Source organism: Salmo salar, chromosome 15, assembly GCF_965601325.2.
Source record: "Salmo salar chromosome 15, fSalSal1, whole genome shotgun sequence".
Lineage (NCBI taxonomy): Eukaryota > Metazoa > Chordata > Actinopteri > Salmoniformes > Salmonidae > Salmo > Salmo salar.
In genome coordinates, this window is record NC_138305.1 from 82,308,459 (window position 1) to 82,333,265 (window position 24,807).

Consider the following 24,807-nt stretch of genomic DNA (forward strand, 5'->3'; position numbering starts at 1 on the left):
CATGATGGTCAGCTCAGCTGCAGACAGAGGAGAGGAGACTTGCTGTCGTCCATCTTGTTAATCTATTGTGTACTGTTCACCCTTGGCCAATAAGGTTCATTACTCATGATACTGGATAGTCATGGATGTATTACACCAGTAATGTAATATCTAATACATAAGGCAGGCCGTCATCACACACAAAAAGGCAGATGGACATTAACAATTAGCTCATATAAAAAGTGGGTCAGACAAAATGATCGCGTTTTAGATTTAGTGTCAAACTAATTATGGAGATAATGCTCTCTTTGAATGCAACTACAGTGAGGTCCAAAAGTATTTGGACAGTGACAATTTTGTTTGTTTGCTTTGGCTCTGTACTCCAACACTTTGGATTTGAAATGATACAAGACTATGAGGTTAAAGTGCAGACTGACAGTTGTAATTATAGGGGTATTTTCATCCAAATCGGGTGATCCGTTTAGAAGTTACAGCACTTTTTGTACATAGTCCCCCCCATTTTAGGGAACCAAATGTATCTGGATGAATTCAGTTACAGTATATGTGTATTAAATGAGTCAAACATGTATTATTTAGTCATATATTCCTAGCATACAATGATTACATCAAGCTTGTGAATCTCAAACTTGTTGGATGCATTTGCAGTTCCTTTTGATTGTGTTTCAGATTATTTTGTGCCCAATAGAAATGAATGCTAAATAATGTATTGTGTCATTTTGGAGAAATGTTTTTGTAAATAAGAATTGAATATGTTTCTAAATACTTCTATATTACCGTTATTATGGATAATCATGAATAAATCGTGAATAATGATGAGTGAGAAAGTTACAGAAAGTATTCAAGTTTGCCTCCCGAGTGGCGCAGCGGTCTAAGGCGTCACTACAGACTCAGGTTCAATCCCAGGCTGTATCACAACCGGCTGTGATTGGGAGTCCCTTTTGGCCCAGGTTTGGGGAGGGTTTGGCCAGGGGGGCTTTACTTGGCTCATCGCACTCTAGGAACTCCTTGTGGCGGACGGGCGCCTGCAGGCTGACTTCGATCGTCAGCCTGGTGTTTCCTCCGACACATTGGTGCGGCTGGCTTCCGGGTTAAACGAGCGGGTGTGAAGAAACGCGGTTTGGCGGGTCATGTTTTGGAGGACACATGACTCGACCTTCGCCTCCCAAGCCCGTTGGGGAGTTGCAGCGAGGAGACAAGATCGAAATTGGGGAGAAAAGGGGGGTAACCCCCCCCCCCCCAAAGCAGCAGTTTAAGTGAAGTGATATTTATTACATGTTCAGTATTTATGTCTTTATGTGCCATATTTTTCAATGCAAAGCAAATGTCTACATAGCCTTGCTGTATTCTTCATCATATTATATTCTTCCACCTTGGCATATACAGTGTCTTCAGAAAGTATTCACACCTCTTGACTTTTTCCACATTTTGTTGTGTTACAGCCTGCATTTTTGTCACTGGCCTACACACAATACCCCATAATCTCAAAATGGAATTATGTTTTATTTTTATTTTTTACAAATTAATTAAAAATGAAAAGCTGAAATGTCAACAAGTATTCAATCCCTTTGTTATGGGGAAAAATGTCTTAACAAGTCATATAATAAGTAGCACGGACTCACTCTGTGTGCAATAACAGTGTTTAACACATAGTACCCCACACGTACAACTATCTGTAAGGTCCCTCAGTCAAGCCGTGAATTTCAAACACAGATTCAAACACAAAGACCAGGGAGGTTTTCGAATGCCTCACAAAGAAGGGCACGTATTGATAGATAGGTAAAAATAAAAAATCTGACTTTGAATATCCCTTTGAGCATGGTGAAGTTATTCATTACATTGTGGATGGTGTATCAATACTCCCAGTCACTACAAAGATCCTTCGTAACTTCGTAACTCAGTTGCCAGAGAGAAAGGAAACCACTCAGGGATTTTACCATGAGGCCAATGGTGACTTTAAAACAGTTACAGAGTTTAATGGCTGTGATAGGAGAAAACTTAGTATGGATCAACAACATTGTAGTTACTCCACAATACTAACCTAATTGACAGAATGAAAAGAAGGAATCCAGTACAGAATAAACATATTCCAAAACATGAATTCTGTTTGCAATAAGGCACTAAAGTAATACTGCAAAAAATGTGGCAAAGCAATTAACTTTTTGTCCTGAATACAAAGTGTTATGTTTGGAGCAAATCCAATACAACACTTTACTGAGTACCACTCTCCATATTTTCAAGCATTGTGGTGGCTGCATCATGTTATGGGTATGCTTTTAATCATTAAGGACTGGGGAGTTTTCAGGATAAAACATAAACATAATGGAGCTAAGCACAGGGAAAATCCTAGAAGAAAACCAGATTCAGTCTGCTTTCCACCAGACACTGGGAAATTAATTCACCTTTCAGCAGGACAATAACCTAAAACACAAGGCCAAATCTACACTGGAGTTGCTTACCAAGAAGACAATGAATGTTCTTGAGTGGCCAAGTTACAGTTTTGACTTAAATCTGCTTGAAAATCTAAGGCAAGACTTGAAAATGGTGGTTTAGCAATGATCAACAACCAATTTGACAGAGCTTGAACATTTTTGAAGAGAATAATGGATAAATATTGTACAATTCTGGTGTGCTGGATTAGATAGAGACTTACCTAGAAAGACTCACAGTTTTGTTGATTCTATCATGCATAGACTCAGGGGTGTGAATACTTATATAAATGAGATCTTTCTGTGTTTCATTTTCAATACATTTTCAGAACATTTCTAAAAGCATGCTTTCACTTTGTCGTTATGTGGTATTGTGTGTAGATGGGTGAGATAAAAACATCTATTTAGTCCTTTCCTGCAGTCAAATTACCTAGTGACCTCATGGGTGGAATGCTCTTAATATTTTTCATAATTTAATAATCAACAAAGTTTTTTTTTCCGTGCCGAAAATCTTGTGTTTCTATGTCAAACAGTTTTGTTATATTTCAGTCTTCTGTGACGTGTATTAAGTCGTATATTCGGATGCAAACAAAAAATGGAATACATTTCAACTCTATATCTGACATGGTACAGGTGTCTTCCTTTTTTTAAGCCCATAACCATGTGTGTGAGGTGTATACTTTTGTTTCAAAGTAGATTTGTTTAAGACTTCCAAGAAACACATTGTGTGACCCTGATTTAGCCCACTGCAGTAAAAGGTTAATCCGTTTTGAATTCAGGCTGTAACACAAGAAAATGTGGAATAAGTCAAGTGTATGAATACTTTCTGAAGGCACTGTAAATATCATACCCCCCAAAAAACGCTAACCTCCTCTCTTATTCGTGATGGTGAGAGGTTAGTATGTCTTGGGGTTAGGATTTTTGTGCCTCTGTAGCTTTCTCACTCATCATTATTCAATATTCATTCAGGATTATCTGTAATCATGTTAGGATCCACATTAATGTAGAAATTCAAGTTTGACTCTATCGTTTCAAATCCAAAGTGCTGAAGTATAGAGCCAAAACAACAAATAATGTGTCACTGTTCAAATACTTTTGGACCTCACTGTATTTCATCCAATATCCACAGCCACCTACTGTAATTGCCATCGCTATGACAATGACTTGTCTCTAGAAATTTGTTGCAACAATTGCTTGGAACAAAGGAGAGCTTTTGCCTTCCTTTTACCCTTTGTTATTAACTGATGTCCACTGATTTTACACCACTGTTGATTTAATTGGTTTCTATAAGAATCAATCTGTTGCTTTTTTAAAATCCTAAATACAATTAGAATATGATATGATACAAAAGAAAGATTAAGCCTCATGAACAATTTTTATTTACAAATGAAATAGCTCGTTTTTGTGGATTGAGGAATACAACACATCAGACAGATACAGGTAATATGTCTACTTCACTTTTAAGGGCATTTCTCTGGCACTGGCTTGTGTTCATGTCAGGATGCTCTCTGGATTAATATTCTCTCCTCAGAATGGCTATTGGCAGGAACATTTGCAGGTTTATAGAGTAAGACCAGGATTTAAGGAAGTCGTACAAGAGCTAGAGAAGTAGGGAGTGCAAGTCAGGGCTTTAAATAGCTCTGAATGTTTTGAAACACCTGTTCACTGGAAATGTCAGCAAAGCGTGCCACGAGTCTACTTGGATCAGAATACGTCACTGAAACACAAATGAGCTGAAAGATATTAGCTATGATAATCAACAATGACATTAGTCATATAATTACAGTGATTTGTTATTGGGGGCCTTTAAGTGGGTATATGAGTATAGCTGGGATTTGCTTATGGCTCAGACCACTCTTGTAGTCCTATCATCATCGCCGTCATCATTAATATTGGAGATAGTATTTCATGTACCCCCCCCATCCTCAGCTCATTCCAGCCCCTGATGAGGGAGGGGGAGGCATGCTGCTGTGGAGGAGTCGACAGTGGCTCCCTCCCATGGTTCCCCACAGACACCCATAATTCCCTCCATGGTGGAGAGCAAAAGATCAACAAAATGGCCTCCCTTTATCTACCTAATCAATCCTTTATTCAAGACCCTCTGGACAGTCCATGGTCAAAAGCACTCACAATGTTAAAAAGAGAGTTAAAATAGCTTTATAAGGCCAAATGGGTCTGGCCTTCTTAATCTGTGGCCTGAAGAGGAGAGATAGAGAGAGGTCGAACAGGTAGGGACTGTAACTCAGTATCCATATTCACACAGGAACTGCAGGCTTTCTTTACTAGAGGAATGTCAAAAAATGTCCTTCTTCCCACATTTGGCCACACATATTTTGAATCAGAGTCAATATATGATAATGTATGATCAGACGGTCCCTTTTTTCAGGATAAATGTCCTGGGAGAGAGAAAGTCTGCCAACCTCAGTCAGCTCTGACAATTGTGTGAAGCTACAGCCTCTCTATATGCTCTGAAAGTGTCTAATTTAGGAGCAGCACACACCCTGTGGAAAGGAGCCATTATCGCCTCCTGTTAGCAAGTGCATACTAAAACGGGGCTGGGGGCCTGGGCAGAGCGAGGAGGTGTGGGGATGGGGGATGGGTGAAAGAATCACTTGGCCAGGTGCTGGTCCTCTATTGTGGAGGCTCTCCTCTCCTACAGACATACAGAGCTCTGTTGACACAGACTGTTTGTGTCTTAACACTAAGTTATCAGATAACGAGTGGGTGGGGTTTTACGTGTTAGATGCCAGCAGCACACAAAAAGCCCAGGATAGGGGTGTGTTTAAAGACTCTGTGTTGACTATGCTTCCATGCTGCTATTCAATTTAGGGGCGTTCAGACACCCCCATTCCCATAGAGCAGAGAGAGACAGGTTCAAAGGGCCAACCCATGTCAGCCATTTACAGACGAGTACCAACACCCCCACCTTTCCCGACAGACAGATCTGTATTGAGAGATATACACATGCTCTGATTGATTCGGGAGTTCAGGCCAAGGCTGTGTGTGTTCTAAGAAGTAACTGGTCTATATCCCACCAGGAGATGACCAGGCAGTTTCAAGCTGCTCTGAGATATGGGAGACTTACTGACACATCACTCTAAAATTGTACTTTTTTTCCTTCTCTCCTCCCTCTCTGCTTCCACAAAGGCATGAGTGGAAACGCTGTAAACTACAGCCAGCTAGCTCTTTGGAGATGGACGGAATTAGATCACAAGGCTTCCTTCCAGATGGTTCAAATGTAATTATTTAGTGCATAAAAACCTATTCGGGTCAGCCACAAATATATAGGATGACTTGAAATTGCTTATATAGAGGTTGAGTTTATTTTTATTTTTTGCAACTCAAAGGTCATAAATCGTGGCCAGGAACTTGTTGTAAAGGGTTAGCTGGTTGGAGTGTTGCAGGTCCACAGCCTTCCTGAGTCTGTGTTCTACAGTAGAGAACAACAGAGTGTTACTGTGACTCCCTGGCCTGTTCGCTCAACACAAATAAACACTGGTGACAATATTCCTGGGTCGGTGTGATTGTTTAGTTGTCAGTGTTAATCATGGGGTCTGATTCATGTATGTGCAGTATATGTGTTGTGTATGCACACCAAATAATGGAATGTTATTGAGCGTAACGCACCGTGATGGAGAATAGTCACATTTCTGCCATAGATTTATTAGCAGCGACACCACTGTATGACAGCTTAAAAAAATACAATGGAATGAAGACCTATACATCAAACAAATGCCTCATACGCACACATAAATAACAATGTCTCCAGCACAGTGAACAGTACATTAAGTTGAGTAAGTGTGTGTTAAATTGCCCTAGAAGCCAGGAATGCTACCAGACATGTAGGTATTGTAAAGAGAGAATGCCAATGGGAAGTAGAGAGTAAAAAGTCTATGAACCCGAGCGGGATGAGGAATTTGGATATCTACAGTAACTGAGTCCCAGGAAGTCTCCACCACTGGCAGCTGGTCATTCCCCATTTAGGGTGAGAAGGGAGGGCGTTCATGGTCTAGCACCAGCCACAGACGTAGAGAGAGAGGGGGGGGGAATGGATGTCCCAAGTGTTCCATCCTGTCTGAGCCACAGAACCTGAGTGCATGGCATTCCTGTTCAGTAACTCAACACCTCTGGGTTGGCAGGCATAGGGGTGTGGAGAGTAGGACACCTGGATTCCTTCAATCTCTGTTTAATGGTTTTCTCAGGGCCTCACATTTTGGCCAAGCCAAACACAATCAACATGTTAAGTGAATTTTAATTGGCCAAATGTATGATTTAACATAACCCATGGTGTCTGTCTCTGATGCTTCGATAAGTCATTTAAAAAAAAAGTGAAACTAAGATAAACAGCAGAACTATTTTAGACATTATATATATAATTTATCTCTCTGTGCCCCTGTTGATCATACAATGAAGGCGGATGACAAAGACAGCCTCCGTTTGCAAATTAATTTAATCGTAGTCAACTTTCCGATAGGCAAAACTATCAATAAAGATGATGGAGAAGGAGTACTGGTTGTGGCAACACTGTACTGTACTGTGCCAAAGCCCTGTATTCCTGACAGTCGGAGAGAGATTCAGCAACAGCATTGGAGTGTTTTGAACCAGGAGAGTGCCTCACACTAAGCTCCATTAACTCTGTTTGCCTTCAAACATCGGGACATGGCTGTTGTTTGTCCTTACAGACAGTGTACACAGTTTCTGCTCAAAATGACTCAAATTAATCTGACAGATTAGAACTGGCACTTGGAGGATAACAGTATAGCTCGTCATGCAGATATTGTGTACACCGCTGGCGATGATAATGTATTCTGTTGTATAGGCTACTGTAGTTCATTCACCAGGAAATCTTCAAACTTGTACTGCTTCAGGCATTTAACTCAACAAGATGCAGAACATGAGTTTATTACAATTATATGATTGTAATCATGTTTTTCTAACCTCTTAATACAATGGTTGTTCCATATAGAACAATTGACAGAAATGTAAGTACCGACCTGTCCAATGATTAATATTGTTCTAGAAAGTACCCACATTCTTCACTGGAACAGGTAGTAGAAAGGTTTGACAGTAATAATTTGTCATATCACGTGCCACGTTAAGAGCTCTGACATTTGTTTGCATTTCCTGTGTGAATTTCCTAGTTTCCTGCTTTTGTTGGTTCACACTTGCATTAGAAATATAATGGATCATAAATTAGGCAGCCGCTCCATTTGAATCTGTTTCTTCACAGAAATAGTCCCAATTGTTTTCCCCTAGCTAACCGTCATAATCCGCCCTGTGGGCAACTAGGCCTATCTGCTTTTTATACTTCACACTGTTCATGTTGTAGACCGTAGGAAAGCTGTCAAACATTGCTAAAGATTTGATGGAAATAAAGTTCCCTGAACTGTGGATCAGCTAACACAAACACTGTCAGTCCACTCATGTGCCAGTTCACTTTTAGGGGTGGATTCCTAGCATGAGGATGTGCTAAACCAACAAGCAATTTCCTGCTTAATTAATTCCGAGATTAAGTGCAGTTTCATGTTCAGGGTGTTTGTGGCTGACCAGGAGGTGGAGGGTGGATTGGCTTATAGGAGTTTTAGGAGTCTCTTTGGGGTCATAGACAAAGTTTAGCTCCTTTTTACTAGAGCCCTGACAAAGACCTTCCTGATGCCTGAGTGTGTGTGTTTGTGTGAGTGTGTGTGTTGTGTGCGTTTGTGTATGCTTGCGCGAACACGTGTGTGTGTTTCATAGCCTTGCTATGAGATGACTGGGCAGTCTACTGACAGTCCCTTGGCTCCAGCCCAGTACCTGAGGAGTGGCTGCTGGCAACGGGTTCCGCTGTGATCACTGGAGCCTGACCAGACTCTGCTTCCTGACAGCACTTCTTGAAAGGGAACATCCTGGGATACTACTTTTTCTCTGTGTGACTGGCTCAGAGGCCTGAGCAGAATTCACCACCAATTCTCTGGCAAGTCAAGTCGTGATTTTAGAACAAACAGGAAGAAAGATTTCGCCACCACTGCTTTCATTCATCTGCAACCAATTGACACGTTGACTTCCTAAAATAATAAAACAATGATAGGTTAACTAGCGAGGATAATAGATAGTGACTACTGATGGCTTTTGGTGATATGTTAGATCATTTACGTAGTGCTTGTGATTAAAGGGATAGACCTAGCAACGTGACCAAAGTGCAGCATTTGGTTGTCTAATCATCCAGAACCATGTCACATGATCAGCCTACGTTATCTGCTGATGTCACCTCTGGGGGTCCAGTAAGTATGGCTGTAATGGAGAAAATAGGCCATACTCTAACCTAATAAACCAACCTGTGTTGCACCTGCGTTGTCTTTTTCTGTAGGGGATTGACAGTAAGCATGAATAATCCTCAGTAATTGCTCATTTTAGATGAGACCTGATGGATGTCATAGTGGAGGACTGCAGTTATGGTTGTTGGTGAGATAGATGACAACTGTGGTGGAGGACTCTAGTTAGGCTGGTGAGAGCCGCTCTATGATGCTTGGCTGGTGGAGGACCTCCAAGTGTGGGCACACAGATTTCACCCTACTGGCCTAGAGATCAGAAAAGAGGACTCCTGGGAGGCACATGATGATAACACACAAACCAAGTACTGCTTGGCCACCGAAACATGGTAGAAACAGGTCTGAGAGGAGGGAAAGCATGTATGCAACTCACATTTCGAAAAGATTCTCTAAAAGAGGCCATTTTTACGTAAGTGTATCTCTTGATGCTAGTGTAAGTGATGTGAAGAGTCTGAGAATTGTGTAATAGAAGGAAAATTAGTGTCAGCCATTTATTTATTTGACACCCTTGGACATCAAAATTCCTGATTGGATTTTTACTGTGAGCATACTTGTTAGAACCAATATTTACTGACTTTGTTCAAACAAGATTTCATTTCTACTGTGCCGCACGGCATGCACACTCTTACAGCTTTCTGTAGCAAATTGGGGTCAGTATCATGTCTGTGTAGCTGATTTTCTACGTGAGGCAGCAATTTCAGAATCATGTTGACCTCTACACACAGCCTACAATTAGTTTTAATGAAGACTAATTGAAAAAAAAGACAGGTCGATTAATTGTTCATCACAGTTGTAAAACAGACATAACACAGATGCACCACAGATTCCTGTTGACAGAGGTCAGGTCAGGTCAGGGGTCACAGAGACACAGCCACAGGCCAACCATCGAGGTGTAAGAGAGGAATGGCCGTTTGTGTTGGAAACTTTGAGCTGGTTCTCAGGCTATGTGGCCATGGAGCCATGGAGCAGAGCTGGAACAAAGCAGGTGTTGAGTGTGAGTGGAGACTGAGAGCCACCTCTGTTTGCTGGGTCCACCAGTGCTTTTAGCCTGATCTGACAGGCTGGCTGGGGGGAAACAGGATAAGGCTCTTAATTGAATCACAGGCCCGTTGTTCAGTTCCTGGGGTGCAGGGCTTTGTGTCCTCCCTTCTCTTAAGAGGATAAATGTGCAGCTTGAGGATTTTGACCTCATCTCACAGACCCAGAGCTTTCAGGTTTAATGTAGAATAAATTCCCTTCTAACACAAAAGGGTAGCCATTTAAAAAAAAAATGAAACTAACTGCTGGAGTGTATCTCTCACTTATAATCTGATAGGGAAACAGGGATGTTTTTCACCCATTCTGTTTTCAAATGTGTAGTAACAGCGTTACCTCTTTCTTAACATTCACTGTAATGTGGGGTCTGTAAGGTGCAATATGAAATGAACAATTATAAAATTCTTCATTTTGTGTGTGAAAACGTTCAGTGTTATACATGTACCGTGCCTTCAGAAATGATTCATACCCTTTGATTTATTCCACATTTTGTTGTGTTACAGCCTGAATTCAATATAGATTATATTGATTTGTTTTCTCTCACCCATCTACACACAATACCCCATAATGACAAAGTGCAAACTTATTGAAAATGAATACAGAAATATCTAATTTACATAAGTATTCACACCCCTGAGTCAATACATGTTAGAGTCAGCTTTGGCAGCGATTACGGCTGTGAGTCTTTCTGGGTACGTCTCTAAGAGCTTTGCACACCTGGATTGTACAATATTTGCATATTATTATTTAAAAAAATCTTCAAGCTCTGTCAAGTTGGTTGTTGATCATTGCTAGACAGCCATTTTCAAGTCTTGACATACATTTTAGTGGTTAGCCTAGTGGTTAGAGCGTTGGACTAGTAACCGAAAGGTTGCAAGATCGAATCCCCGAGCTGACAAGGTACAAATGTGTCGTTCTGCCCCTGAACAAGGTTGTGTTGAACACTGTGCGATGTTTAACAGTGAGAATGGCAGAATGGTGAACTTACTAAATGACTGAGAGTTTGACTGTGTGAAATTAGGTTGCTTCTTGTGTAAATATTTTCTGTCTGGATTTTAATGATTTGTATGTTCCTAGGCCGTCATTGAAAATAAGAATTTGTTCTTAACTGACTTGGCTAGTTAAATAAAGGTAAAATAAAAATAAATACAAATTTTCAAGCAGAAGTCAAAACTGTAACTAGGTCACTCTTGGTAAGCAACTCCACTGTATATTTGGCCTTGTCTTTTAGGTTATTGTCCTGCTGAAAGGTGAACTTTTGTCTCCCAGTGTCTGTTGGAAAGCAGACTGAACTAGGGTTTCCTCTAAGATTCTGCCTGTGCTTCGATGTATTTCATTTATTTTTATCCTACAAAAAACTCTCTAGTCCTTGCCGATGACAAGCATACCCATAACAACATACTTAAAAAATATGAAGAGTGGTACTCAGTGATGTGTTGTGTTAGATTTGCCCCAAACATAACACTTTGTATTCAGGACATAAAGTTATTTTTTTGCCAAAGTTTTAGCAGTTTTACTTTAGTGCCTTATTGCAAACAGAATGTATGTTTTGGAATATTTTTATTCTCTACAGGCTTCCTTCTTTTCATGTGTTCCTTTATGTTAGTGTTGTGGAGTAACTACAATGTTGTTGATCCAGCCTCAGTTTTCTATCACAGCCGTTAAACTCTGTAAACAAACTGTTTTAAAGTCTCCATTGGCCTTATGGTGAAATCCCTGATCAGTTTCCTTCCTCTCTGGCAACTGAGTTAGGAAGGACGCCTGTATCGTTGTAGTGACTGGGTGTATTAATACACCATCCAAAGTGTAATTAGTCATTTCACCATGCTCAAAGGGATATTCAATGTCTGCTATTTATTTTATTTTTACGCATCTACCTGTAGTTACCTTTCCATGCAAATTATTAGGTGATTTGTTAAGCCAATGTTTAATTCTGAACTTATTTAGGCTTGCAATAACAAAGGGGTTGAATAGTTATTATATTTACTCAAGTCATTTCAGCTATTCATTTTTAATTCATTTGTAAAAATGTCTAAAATTCCACTTTGACATTATGGGGTACTGTGTAGGCCAGTGACACAAAATCTCAATTTAGCCAATTTAAATTCAGGCTGTAACACAACATAATGCAGAAAAAGTCAATTGGTGTAAATACTTTCTGAAGGCACTATATATGCCAAGGTGAAAAAATATCATATGATGAAGAATACAGAAAGGCTATGTAGACATTTGCTTTGCATTGAAACATATGGCACATAAAGACATAAATACTGAACATGTAATAAATATCACTTGACTTAAACTGCTGCTGCTTCAATGTATTCCTTAACTTGAATACACTCGGCTGACCATGTATTTATATATATATATATATTTTTTTTTTCACCTTTTTTAACCAGGTAGGCTAGTTCTCATTTGCAACTGCGACCTGGCCAAGATAAAGCATAGCAATTCGACACATACAACAACACAGAGTTACAGATGGAATAAACAAAACATACAGTAAATAATACAGTATTCATGTGATACTGTTACATTTCATATCTGTGTGATTTTGTGACAAAATCATTTTCTTTGATGACGTTTAACATACAATACAACACATGGCAAACGAAGAAAGAAAAGGAAATAGCATTCGTCTCTCATTCCTCCCTCATCTCTTGTGTCTTATTTCAAGCCCCAAGTCTGACAGTTATTGCAAAATACTCTCCAGCACCTTTGCTCAGTCAGATCCCTTGAATCACTTAAAAACGTTAGTACTCTCTCCATCGAAGGAAACTCACCTTTGCCAAGGGAATGAGCCATCTGCTATTACCTTCCCCAGTCACACTTATACCTTTAGAGCCAGGAACGGCCACATCTGGCCCAGGTAACCAGCTTTTATTAAACGCTTTGAAGAAAAGGTTAGATATTTAGGATCAGCGTGGCAGTGCTTAGGGCATGTCCGAAGGCAGTGCTTTTAAGTGCCAATGTCTGTTTTACATTTATTACATAATGTTGAGGCTGCTGGGAGTTTTTTCTTTTGCGAGGTTGACCTGAGTGTAAGACAGGCTATATCCAACTTTGACAGAAACCAGAGGATCAAATATATGTTGCAGTTATTGAACAAAAAGCATATTCTCTGGTCCTCCCACGTACCCTAACTATAGTCACATTGTGGCAGCAGGAATTTGTTTTAGCTGGATTCAGAGGGTACAGACCATGGTTATTGTGTTCAAGTTAGAGGTTGACCGATTAATCGGAATGGCCGATTAATTGGGGCCGATTTCAAGTTTTCATAGCAATTGGTAATCGGTATTTTTGGCCACCGATATGCCGATTTTTTTTATTTATTTTAATTTTTTAAATATTTTCTAACTAGGCAAGTCAGTTAAGAACACATTCTTATTTTCAATGACGGCCTAGGAACGCTGGGTTAACTGCCTTGTTCAGGGGCAGAACGACAGATTTTTACCTTGTCAGCTTGGGGATTCAATCTTGCAACCTTACGGTTAACTAGTCCAACGCTCTAACCACCTGCTTTACATTGCACTCCACGAGGAGCCTGCCTGTTATGCGAATGCAGTAAGAAGCCAAGGTAAGTTGCTAGCTAGCATTAAACTTATCTTATAAAAATCAATCAATCATAATCACTAGTTAACTACACATGGTTGATGATATTACTAGTTTATCTAGCCTGTCCTGCGTTGCATATAATCGATGCGGTGCGCATTCGCGAAAAAGGACTGTCGTTGCGCCAACGTGTACCTAAGCATAAACATCAATGTCTTTCTTAAAATCAATACACAAGTATATATTTTTAAACCTGCATATTTAGTTAATATTGCCTGCTAACATGAATTTCTTTTAACTTGGGAAAATGTGTCACTTCTCTTGCAAACAGAGTCAGGGTATATGCAGCAGTTTGGGCCACCTGGTTCGTTGCGAACTGTGTGAATACTATATCTTCCTAACAAAGGCAGCCAACTTCGCCAAACGGGGGATGATTTAACAAAAGTGCATTTGCGAAAAAAGCACAATCGTTGCACGACTGTACCTAACCATAAACATCAATGCCTTTCTTAAAATCAATACACAGAAGTATATATTTTTAAACCTGCATATTTAGTTAAAAGAAATCCAGGTTAGCAGGCAATGTTAACCAGGTGAAATTGTGTCAGTTCTCTTGCGTTCATTGCACGCAGAGTCAGGGTATATGCAACAGTTTGGGCCGCCTGGCTCTTCGCGAACTAATTAGCCTGAATTTTACGTAATTATGACATAACATTGAAGGTTGTGCAATGTAACAGGAATATTTAGACTTATATAAACGTTTTGTTTTCGAGATGATAGATTCCGGATTCGACCATATTAATGACCTAAGGCTCATATTTCTGTGTGTTTATTATATTATAATTAAGTCTATGATTTGATAGAGCAGTCTGACTGAGCGGTGGTAGGCACCAGCAGGGTCGTAAGCATTCATTCAAACAGCACTTTCGTGCGTTTTGCCAGCAGCTCTTCGCAATTCTTCAAGCATTGCGCTGTTTATGACTTCAAGCCTATCAACTCCCAAGATTAGGCTGGTGTAACCGATGTGAAATGGCTAGCTAGTTAGCCGGGTGCGCGCTAATAGCGTTTCAAATGTCACTCGCTCTGAGACTTGGAGTAGTTGTTCCCCTTGCTCTGCATGGGTAACGCTGCTTCGAGGGTGGCTGTTGTCGATGTGTTCCTGGTTTGAGCCCAGGTAGGAGCGAGGAGAGGGACGGAAGCTATACTGTTACACTGGCAATACTAAAGTGCCTATAAGAACATCCAATAGTCAAAGGTATATGAAATACAAATCGTATAGAGAGAAATAGTCCTATGATTCCTATAATAACTACAACCTAAAACTTCTTACCTGGGAATATTGAAAACTCATGTTAAAAGGAACCACCAGCTTTCATATGTTCTCATGTTCTGAGCAAGGAACTTAAAGGTTAGCTTTTTTACATGGCACATATTGCACTTTTACTTTCTTCTCCAACACTTTGTTTTTGCATTATTTAAACCAAATTGAACATGTTTCATTATTTATTTGAGGCTAATTTTCATTATTACAAATAAATAAAAAAATCGGCCGATTAATCGGTATCAGTTTTGTTGGTCCTCCAATAATCAGTATCGGTATCGGCGTTGAAAAATCATAATCGGCCGCCCTCTAGTTCAAGTCCTTTGTAATGTATTTCCTTATATGGATAACACTGAGCATTGCAATTGCAGTTTTAGGATGCATACGTTATACTGACTGAAACATGGGAAGAACATAAGATATAAATAGTTGAACAGTTCAGTTCAGCTGTATTCAGTGCTTACTGTATGTCTGTGGTAAGAATTCTGGATAAAGGGAAACTAAATAAAGAAGTTGATCTAAGATTGAAAAATGTTGCGCATCCCCTGTGTGGAAAAACACACTATATTAGGTTCCACTCTCTCTTCACCATCAAAGGATGATTTTCAATCCATTTCTGAAAATGACCACATTTCGTGTCATTTGCAACAAGGAGAAATGTGAGCCTCTTAGATATTTAGGTAGAGATTTGACAAATTAACTATATAGCTCATTAACAGTTCCACAGAGTGCTCACAGTAAATGTCTTCCTGTCTATGGAAGGGGCAGGAGGTATTGTACCTTCCTTCTTTGAAGTACTTGCCTCCAAATTCAATTTTCCTTTTACAATGAAAGCCTAAGAGGGTGTCATTTCTCTCATTCTTCATCCTCCTTCCATCTCTCTCTTTCTGTTTTTCACCCTCCTTCATTCTGTCTGATGAATGGCCGCCTTCCGGAGACAGACAATCCATCCGGCTGTGATTGGCAGTAAAGTCAACAACCCCTGCTCGACCTCTGATTCACAATGCTCCTTCCCCTCTCCACCTTTATTAATTCATGTGTTTGTTGCCCTTTTTTTTAAATGTAATCTCTTTCCCACAATTACCTTGTATGGCTGGGGCCCAGGGCCAGCGGCCTGTGTATTCTCACAGCCTTGGAACACAGACAGAGGTCAGAGCTCTCACAACGCCCTGCTCTCTTTGACATGTGTTTATATTCTGGTGCATGGAGGACCTTATACATCGCTACATTGATTTACTGTAACGCTTCGGAGGATATGCAGACATTTAAATAAAAGGATTATGGGATACAGTCATGTTTATTTTATTATCTCAAATTTAATCAAACATGAAGATGATCTCTTTTATCAAGTACAATTTTACAGAACATTCAGTGCAGTTACGGAAATAGTAACTATAATCAATTGATATTCATATTTGCGGAAAACATGCAATAATGCCTATGTAATATAAAGTATCTCTCACCATTCCACGATACAGTGCAAAATCATGGGAAACTGAAATAAGATAAATTACAGATTCACAGAGAGAAGGTACAAATCAGCCTAAACTACACATGATTGGCCCTTATAAAGAAGGCCTGATGAGTGCTTGCAATTGCAGGCAAGCAACCAAACAAGCAGATAGAGGGGAAATGGGCTTATGATGAAACCCATCAGGCAGGCGGTGTTGCAGTCAGAGCACCTGGGCCCAGTCTGTCTCTCTCCCACCAGCCAGCCAGGGCCCAATTTCCCAAAAGCATCTTAAGGCTAAGCTCATTGTTAGAACCTTCGTAGGAGCATCGTTAAATCTCAGAGCTGTTTCGCAAAAACATCATTACTAAAGTTGCACTTAAAAACGTTTGTCATTTACCGCTTGCCTCAGACCACTCGTAGAACAGCTAAGTGTGTCATTAGATGCGTTTTTTCCCTACCACGTCACTTTATACACAGAAGATCTCCACTAAACATAGAATCAACATGTTTATCTGTCTCTCTGTGACATCCCGTAACTTCACAATGAAGGTGACTACAAATACAAAGTTGCCAATGTCTTTGCAAATGTTACAAACAAGCGAAAGATAAAAATATGCTTCAAATGAAAACCGAGATGACTGCATGCATTAAAATATAAATAGCCTACAGTATAGGCTATAAGCCTATATTTCATTAATATTTTAATCAATTTCATGTCATTCAATATAATTATATTTTGCTTATTGTAGGCTACCATTTTTGCCTCAATATATTTCATGGTGTGTAGCAACATGCGTGCATTGATGTGCCATATTCTTGATTTAGGGTATTATTATAGGGTAAGCATTCAAATAAGCCACCTCAATATTTGCAGCCATAGGAGATAATATCTTTCTAGGAGCTGATCCTTCATCAGTATTCTAATGTTAAGGTAAGATTTGAATGGAGATAGCTGATCCGAGAGCAGCACTGCCATTCTGTCGATCCTATCAGTCTTGACACATGCCTCAACGGCGCACTTAGTGAACGTTTTCTCCAGGCGGTATTTTGGGAAACGCATGTTACATCTTCGGCCGTTATAGGAAAGATGCATTGTTAAAATGCTCGTAAGCCTAAGTTCCATCGCTGTCGGGAAACCGGGCCCAGGCAAGTTCATTAATGGATGAATCGGAGCCCTGTGCCACCATGACATCATTTGACAGGAGAGTGTAATATTTATCTAAATTCCAATTACATTCATCTGAGCTGTTTGATGTCAAGAGGTCAGCTCTCAGCAGGCTGTAGCAAGCTCTCTGCATTTCAAACACTCCAACGACACTGAGGAGGACATTACCTTCCCAGAGACTCACATGTAGTTGCAATATCCCAGACTTCATTATGTCCAGATATATTGAGGCTTGTGTGGAGGGCAGTGGCAGTATACTGACTGCAGACAGAATCACCTAGATTCACCAAGCACATTTACTCATACTCAGAATGTTACTTGGTGATATGGTGCTGCTAGTGATAGACAACATCTATAAACATTTAGACCAGTGGAGGCTCCTCAGAGGAGGAAGGGGAGGACCATCCTCCTCAGTGAATTTCATAAAAAGTTATAATGTTTAGACAAAACTATACTAAATATAATCGCATGTCACCAAATAATTGATTAAACACACTATTTTGCAAACAATATCTACAGTAGCCTCAACAGCACTCTGTAGGGTCGCACCATGGTGTAGCTAGCTAGCTTCCATAATCCTCTGGGTACACTGACTTCAATACAAAACCTAGGAGGCTCATGGTTCTTACCTCCTTCCACAGACTTCCACAGTAATTATGACAACTTCCGGAAGACATCCTCCAACCTATCAGAGATCTTGCAGCATGAACTGACATGTTGTCCACCCAATCAAAGGGTCAGAAAATGAATTTAGTACTAAAAGAATAAGCTACAGCTAGCACTGCTGTGCATAAAATGTGGTGAGTAGTTGACTCAAAGAGAGAGAAAGTAGTAGGTTAACAGTAGTAGGTTAACAGTAGTTAGGTTAACAAATTAATTTCTTACAAAACGATGGAGATGCAAGAGAGAAATAGGAAGAGATTGTCTTTTTTTTCACTTTTAGTTTCACTTATTTAGCTAGCAAATGCAGCTAGCTAGTTTAACCTACTGAAACACCCTGCTCAAACAGAGGGATGTTATTTTAGCTAGCTGGCTTTGACATTCCAACACTGCTCTGCATCTCTTTCAAGTCAATTTAAGCTTTTGGTTTTAATTTATTGCCACCAGGGCCTGCCAGTGTAACTGCTTATTGACTGTAATGACTGTACCGTTACTGCATGATTGTAGCGGGTTTACTAACGCGTTAGTTCTATTAGCTATGCTGACTATGACATTACTTTAGCTAATATGGTGACAACGATGTAGGCTGTGTGTAGCGGTTTGGCTTGGAAAGATTTTTTCACCTGGTCACATACAGCTGATGTGTTGTGCATTGAAGTCCACAAGCGAAGGGACAAGGTGAGAGGAGGAGAGCGCATAGGTGCGAGAAGGAATACAACGTTGCTGCTATGAAAGTTAACTGTGTTAATCAGGGGTGTATTCATTCCGCTGATTCTGTTGAAAAACGTTTTTTTAAACGGAAGCAAACGGAACAAAATGGGCATAAACATACCTGAATTTGTCCAATAGAAATTCTCGTTTGCAATTGTTGGATTAATGATTACACCCTATATCAGCTAGACGCAGGCAAGAGTGTGCAAGGCGGTATGGAATGACACTGTCTGTCCATGTGTCAAGTTGTCTCTCGACTTGTGTGCACCTACATTGTAAACTTTCATTCATAGGCTAGGTTGTAGCAGCCTCATGATGGGTATAGGGAAAATTTGCGTATCATGTAGTAGCCTAAACCTATCGCTGTTACATTGAACTGGGTGAATGAAATATAAATGATAGTCAATGATGCCTTAATAGAAATAAAATACAAATGTTTTCCCTCATCTTAAACGGCACTGACCTCCACTGATTTAGACACATGCAGTCTCTAAATGTTGTCTATCACTAGCAGCACCATATCTGTGGATCATAGCAGTGTTCATTTCATGAAGCATTGCTACAGGACTGCCAGCGTAATTCTAAAATGGCTTGAGGACTGCTCACAAATAAGAACCAATTATTAATTAGGATTTTTTTTCAAATGTTTGTTCCATTAAAACTTTCATTTAGTCAGATGAACCAGCATTTTCCTCAGCATCTTTTTAGCATCCGTGATATTGTTCTGGTTTAGCATGTCATATTCCCACAGGGCTCGCCAGCTGTACTGTACCATCAGGCCTGATTAACTGTATGCCACATGGTTTTACAGCATCAACAAGGGCAAGGAGTTCACTCTGCTGTGTTTACATATTTTTCAGTCTTAAACAGGCACAATAAAAGGTAAACTGTTAGACAGTGGTTTATTTTGGACCTGGCAGGTCCTGCATCATGTCAGGTTGGCAGGGTGTTTTCCTTTAGCTGTTTGCATGTGAGCGATTGGTTTAAGTGTGAACTTGCTGTATTCTGGCTGCCTGTTTGCTTAGTTGCTTGATAATGCAACAATTGTTACAGTCAGTGTTTCAGTTATTGCCAGTGAAGTAGCCCACCTTTAGTTCAATTTCCTTTTTTTTATGCTATTTTTGATTTGGCAAGAAAATATAGTTGGATGTAGTTTAAAACAAATATAAAATAAATTCCAACTCACTACATTGAGAGGACGAGTCCATGACATGGGATTCTGAAACTATTGATCACGACGTCAACTAATTATGAGTAAGGTTTTCTTCAGTTTGATCTGAGGGCATTTTACATCATAGCTTTGAATGTTTGTATGTAAAGTATTGCGTAACAGCCATGCAAAGTGGTTTAACATCTCATAGTTGATCATGTGTAATCAGGTATAAGCCCCAGGATCCATTTTCTGAATTATCTGATGGCCCTTGATAAAAAAAAAAGAGAACTGGCTAGAGGAACATGCTAATGGTGTCTGCATTTGGAAGTTGTGAAAATGAAGAACATGGCAGCAGATAGCTGGGTGTGAGATGACTGCAGCTGGTATCACTTGAACTGACAAAGCGCTGACAATAAACGTCATATTTTTCCATCCCTGCTGTCCCACTGCTTTGGGGGGACATGGTCTCAGTCAGTCTTCATCTTGGCCAGAAACTTGTGACATCCAATATGGCAGCCTTCGACTAATTGATGCCACCTTGTCAACACTAATTACTAAGACTGCAGCAATGAGGTGGCAGCTAATTAACAGACTAACGATGTTTGTCACTTCAGGCTGACCCAGATATTTAGGAGAAAGCCGAGCTTGTCACCTTGACATCTGCTCCACTTTATCTGTCCTTAGATTTCTACGTTTCTATTTCATGTTCTTTCAAAATGGATTCCTCTGCATTCATTTGGTTTGTTTACCGTTCCATTCCTCCCCCTGTCACATTTCCATCAAAATTGATTAGGACAGAAAAGCAAGCTGCCACCTTTTTTCACTCCTGAATAAAGGATGTGAATATAGGTGAGCTTTGCAGCTGTAACTGCAGTTGTCAGAGCTCACAGCATTTATTCCCAATCACATCAAAGATTATGCGAATTTGACATTTTTAGAACTCCTTTACCAAGCCCGCTCAGAGTTCTAATTATCAGTGTAAGGAAACAGAGAAGGTGGTAATGATGAAACCGTGTGTGTGTGTGTGTGTGTGTGTGTGTGTGTGTGTGTGTGTGTGTGTGTGTGGGTGTGTGTGTGTGTGTGTGTGTGTGTGTGTGTGTGTGTGTGTGTGTGTTACTGTTTGTGTGTGTGTGTGTGTGTGTTACTGTTTGTGTATAGTAAGCATCATTAAAATTTGATTAATCTTTTTTACTGATCTTACATATTGAGGATATTCCTCCTCATCAGCCCCCCTCTGCCATCCATATTCAGAATTCCTCTGAATTTGTTTTCTAGGTCATTGAAAGAGCTGAGGATTTGCGGGAGATTTGTGGAATGTTATTTGTGTCTGATGCAAAGCAAAATAAAAAATATACATGTTTGTAAACCTTAAAAATGTTCCCCACATGCAGTTTGGTGTATAAAAAATCTCCACATGATATTACGTCGTCATGATTCATGAAATAGTCATTCGGAAAATTATGAAATTATTTTGCAATTTGTTGTCTCTTTCTTCCTCAGATCCGAGTGGATGGCATACCTCCCCCATCCCAGAGTGCTTTGCTGTATGAGACCGTTACAGTGGTTGAAGGGAAACCTATTCTGCGTGACATGGTATTCAGCCCTGACTACCAATACATTTACCTGCTGAGTGACAAACAGGTGAGAGAAGCACGCGCACACAAACACACACACAGCATAAAGAAAGCACTGACCACCAAAGACCATCCATAGTTTTATTTCAGGATGTGAGAAAGGAAAAGTATGAACTCGTCTACAGTAGATTGTTCCAGCATTAACCACCACAGAGTTTAATACAGTGTTGTCTTACTTTCAGAGATTCTCAGACCTTTATGTAATCTCGAACTGATTTACTTCGAGAGATTTACTTTTGTTTCATGGTTCCAATCATAATGAGTGTGAAAATATTTGTTCTGCGCTATGATGACCTATCTTGGCCATATAAAGATACATTTGTCAAAAGGAATCGAATTAGACTCAGGCACTGTCAACAGTCTGCTTTGTTTTAAAACCTAACCGGAATTTCAGTTATGTTGTTTTAGCATCTGCGCGACAGGAAGACGGAATATGAAACACCAGTTCTATGTCTTTGAATTCTGCCTCAGCTGGTTCCCTAATAGGAAACCTCGGGGAAGTGTCTCCATGGAGAGGCTTGCAGAATAGCTCTATTCTAAGAGGTCTTATTGTACAGCTGAGGATCGGATAGGAAGGTTAACACACCAAGTTCCTCTGCAGCTGACTAGAAGAGAGCCACATACATACAGTGCATGCAGCTGCACACAATAATGACGCTGGTTCCCTGCATAATACATCTTTCAGAGGTTATTTGTTTTGTTCAGAATTGAGCAATTCATTGAAAGAAAGGATGAATTGCTGTCGTTGTGCAGTTCTCACAAAGATTTGATCTTTAGCCGTTCACTTTTTGCCGCCAGAATGCATGTCTCAGAGAAAAGAAAGAAAGAGCCCTCAAATGAGAAGACTTGGCAGGCTGTCTTGTGATTTAGAAAAGGTCTGCGTAGTCAAAATGAGGAGATATGATTTTGGCGCAGTGTTATATAAGTAGATATACGCCACGCAGCTTGTAGAGCTCTTGTTAAACCTCAGTACTACAGTTTAGTGGACAGCAAAACATTTTTACTTTTCTCTAAACTCCCAGCTATAATCCAGAGTTGTCGTGGAAGAGTTGTTAGATAGAGACTGATGTTAGAGAGAACTGGTGCATGATCAAAGGAATAGAGCAGTCCCTCCTGAAGCATGGGGGTTGGGGTGGCTACGAGGACAGGAATCACAGAGGAGAGGAGGATCCCCTATGGCCAGAATGAAAGAATGGAATCTGATAGAGGGAGAATGGCACCGCTCTGTGCGGCCTAGCTCATTCACTCAAACAATGGGCTTCCTCATGCATGATGGAGTAAAACCACATGGGTCTGCTCCAGATATTGATATTTCCCCATAATGATTAAATGTGAGGCACTCCGATGCTTAAGCGTGTGTCAAATGATTCCCAATTGATTTGTTTTGTATGCAGAATGTGTATTAAGAGCTGTTATTCTGGAACTGATTAAGGAAAAGCATGTGGAGTAGACCCCTTTTCTCATCTTCTCTAGAACCACTCCTGCACTGGGATTTTTGCCTACTGTACCGTACATGCGTCTTCAGAGCCTGCCTCCTGCTTACGTTTTTAGTATTTATGAAATGTGAGTGAATTGCGGTAGGTAAATAATTAATAGGCAACACTGACCGGCAGAGCAGAGCGTTGTAGGGAGATTTGAATATTTCATTAAAGGCAGGTGCACAGGTTGGCGTGAGTGCACCTCAGCCCCATAACGACCCTCTTGTTGTAGGTCATCACAGGGAGGTAAATACATTGGATCAAAGATGAACTCCTATAGTGCTCTGCCTTTCACATGGGCCACTTTAAACACAGATTAATGTGTGGCAGTTGATGATGCTATTTTCATACACTAACTTTAACAGTACTGTGCATATATAATATATAACCATCATACATAAAAAGGATAAAAGATAAGTCCTCAGTGGACAGCCTGCTTTTATTATCGATTTAAAGCTGCACTATGCAAAAATCGCTCCGCCATTTCCTGGTTATTAAAATTCGAATAGATCACCTAATTTCAGTTCATGAGACAAAATAAGCATGTATAGTGTAGAGAATCATTGTACCTTCTAAACCACTGTGATATATATTTTCCATAAGCAAAAATATTGTATTTTCATCTGTTTTTAGCTGGTGTACAAAACTGAAAGTAAAAGATGCAAAAACTGAACTTAAGAACAGGAAGCATAGCGTACAAAGACCAGATTCTTAGACTTGCTTTCAATGAGAATGACAGATCTATAACTCACATTTCTTTGTGAATTTGGTCAGGTCGCCCAAAAAGTTACATATTGCAGCTTCAATAAAATGGACTTGTTTAATTCCATCCCTTTGTGAGTTGTCTGTCTGCAAGGTGCTTGTGGGATGCTGAAAGCTGAGCATCATGTCATAAACGGAGACTTAGGGCAGAGGATTATAAAACATGTCGGTGGTGGTGGTGTGTTTACATGCTGGCGCTTTGCTGCATAAATTAGCATGGGACAGGAAGCATGGAACCCGGCATAACACCTCGCCCACCCACCGCCTGACTCCCTGACACTAGAGGCAGAGAGGCAGGCCTGCGCTCCACAGGGCCTGCCAGGCTTAACGCTTAGCGTTAATGCTAGTAGCCCTCTCCACTGCAGCAGTACTAGGAACCAGAAGCTCAGCAACTTGAAAGGCAACGCCACATCCCTTTGGGCGGGATTGTGTTTTTCTCTGTTTCAAAATTTAAAAAAATTAAGGCGATCAAAGGAGATTAGGTACCCTCAGCGTAAGCATTTCAGCACTTTAGGAGAGATGAAAGTGGCAAGGAAGTCTTTGTTAAAGTCCTTTCCGGGCACATGATTGACATGCAGAGAACGGCATTGTGCATAAAGTGTACGTGGCATATTACCCTAAGACATCTGGAAATGTACAAGGATGGTCTCACTTGATGCCAAAGGGAGGGGGATGATCACTAAAATATATATATTTTTATGTTTAAATCAATCATTCAAGGCAACCCATTAGACTGTGCGTGTTTACGACAAGGGAACAACCGCAAATGACTCTTTCCACTGACTCTGCACTGTGTCACTCTTAGTTAGCCATGGGTGGTATGTTGAATAAGTCGTCTAGCGTTTAAAGGCTTGAAATGTTTACTAACACTGTTGAATTGACCCACTCTATCACTGCAGAGGCTGGAGGCTTAGCTGGTGTCACTGAACCAAATACAGTGTAGTGTGAAGTAGTGTAGTCTAGTGTAGTCTAGTGTAGTGTAGTGCTTACAGTCTTTTGGTCTGATGCATCCACATCATCTCTTACACTAAAAAAAGATTTTCAGCATCCGAGACGTCTGTGTCGAAAGCCACAGTTTAATAAATTGATTCAGACCTCGTGTCGGGGAATTGTTTAGTCTGTGAAGCTTGGATGTGCCCCAAAATCCCA

General features: G+C 40.3%; 1 protein-coding gene across 2 annotated transcripts in view; it reads left to right on the plus strand.

Moving 5' to 3' along the window:
- LOC106572068 (plexin A3) overlaps window positions 1–24,807 on the plus strand; it is a 128,502-nt gene that overhangs the window by 37,358 nt on the left and 66,337 nt on the right. For both annotated transcript variants that reach the window (XM_014145855.3, XM_014145856.3), the window contains exon 4: window positions 21,285–21,425. In XM_014145855.3, coding sequence (XP_014001330.2) covers window positions 21,285–21,425 — 141 coding nt within the window. The remainder of the gene's footprint in view (window positions 1–21,284; window positions 21,426–24,807) is intronic.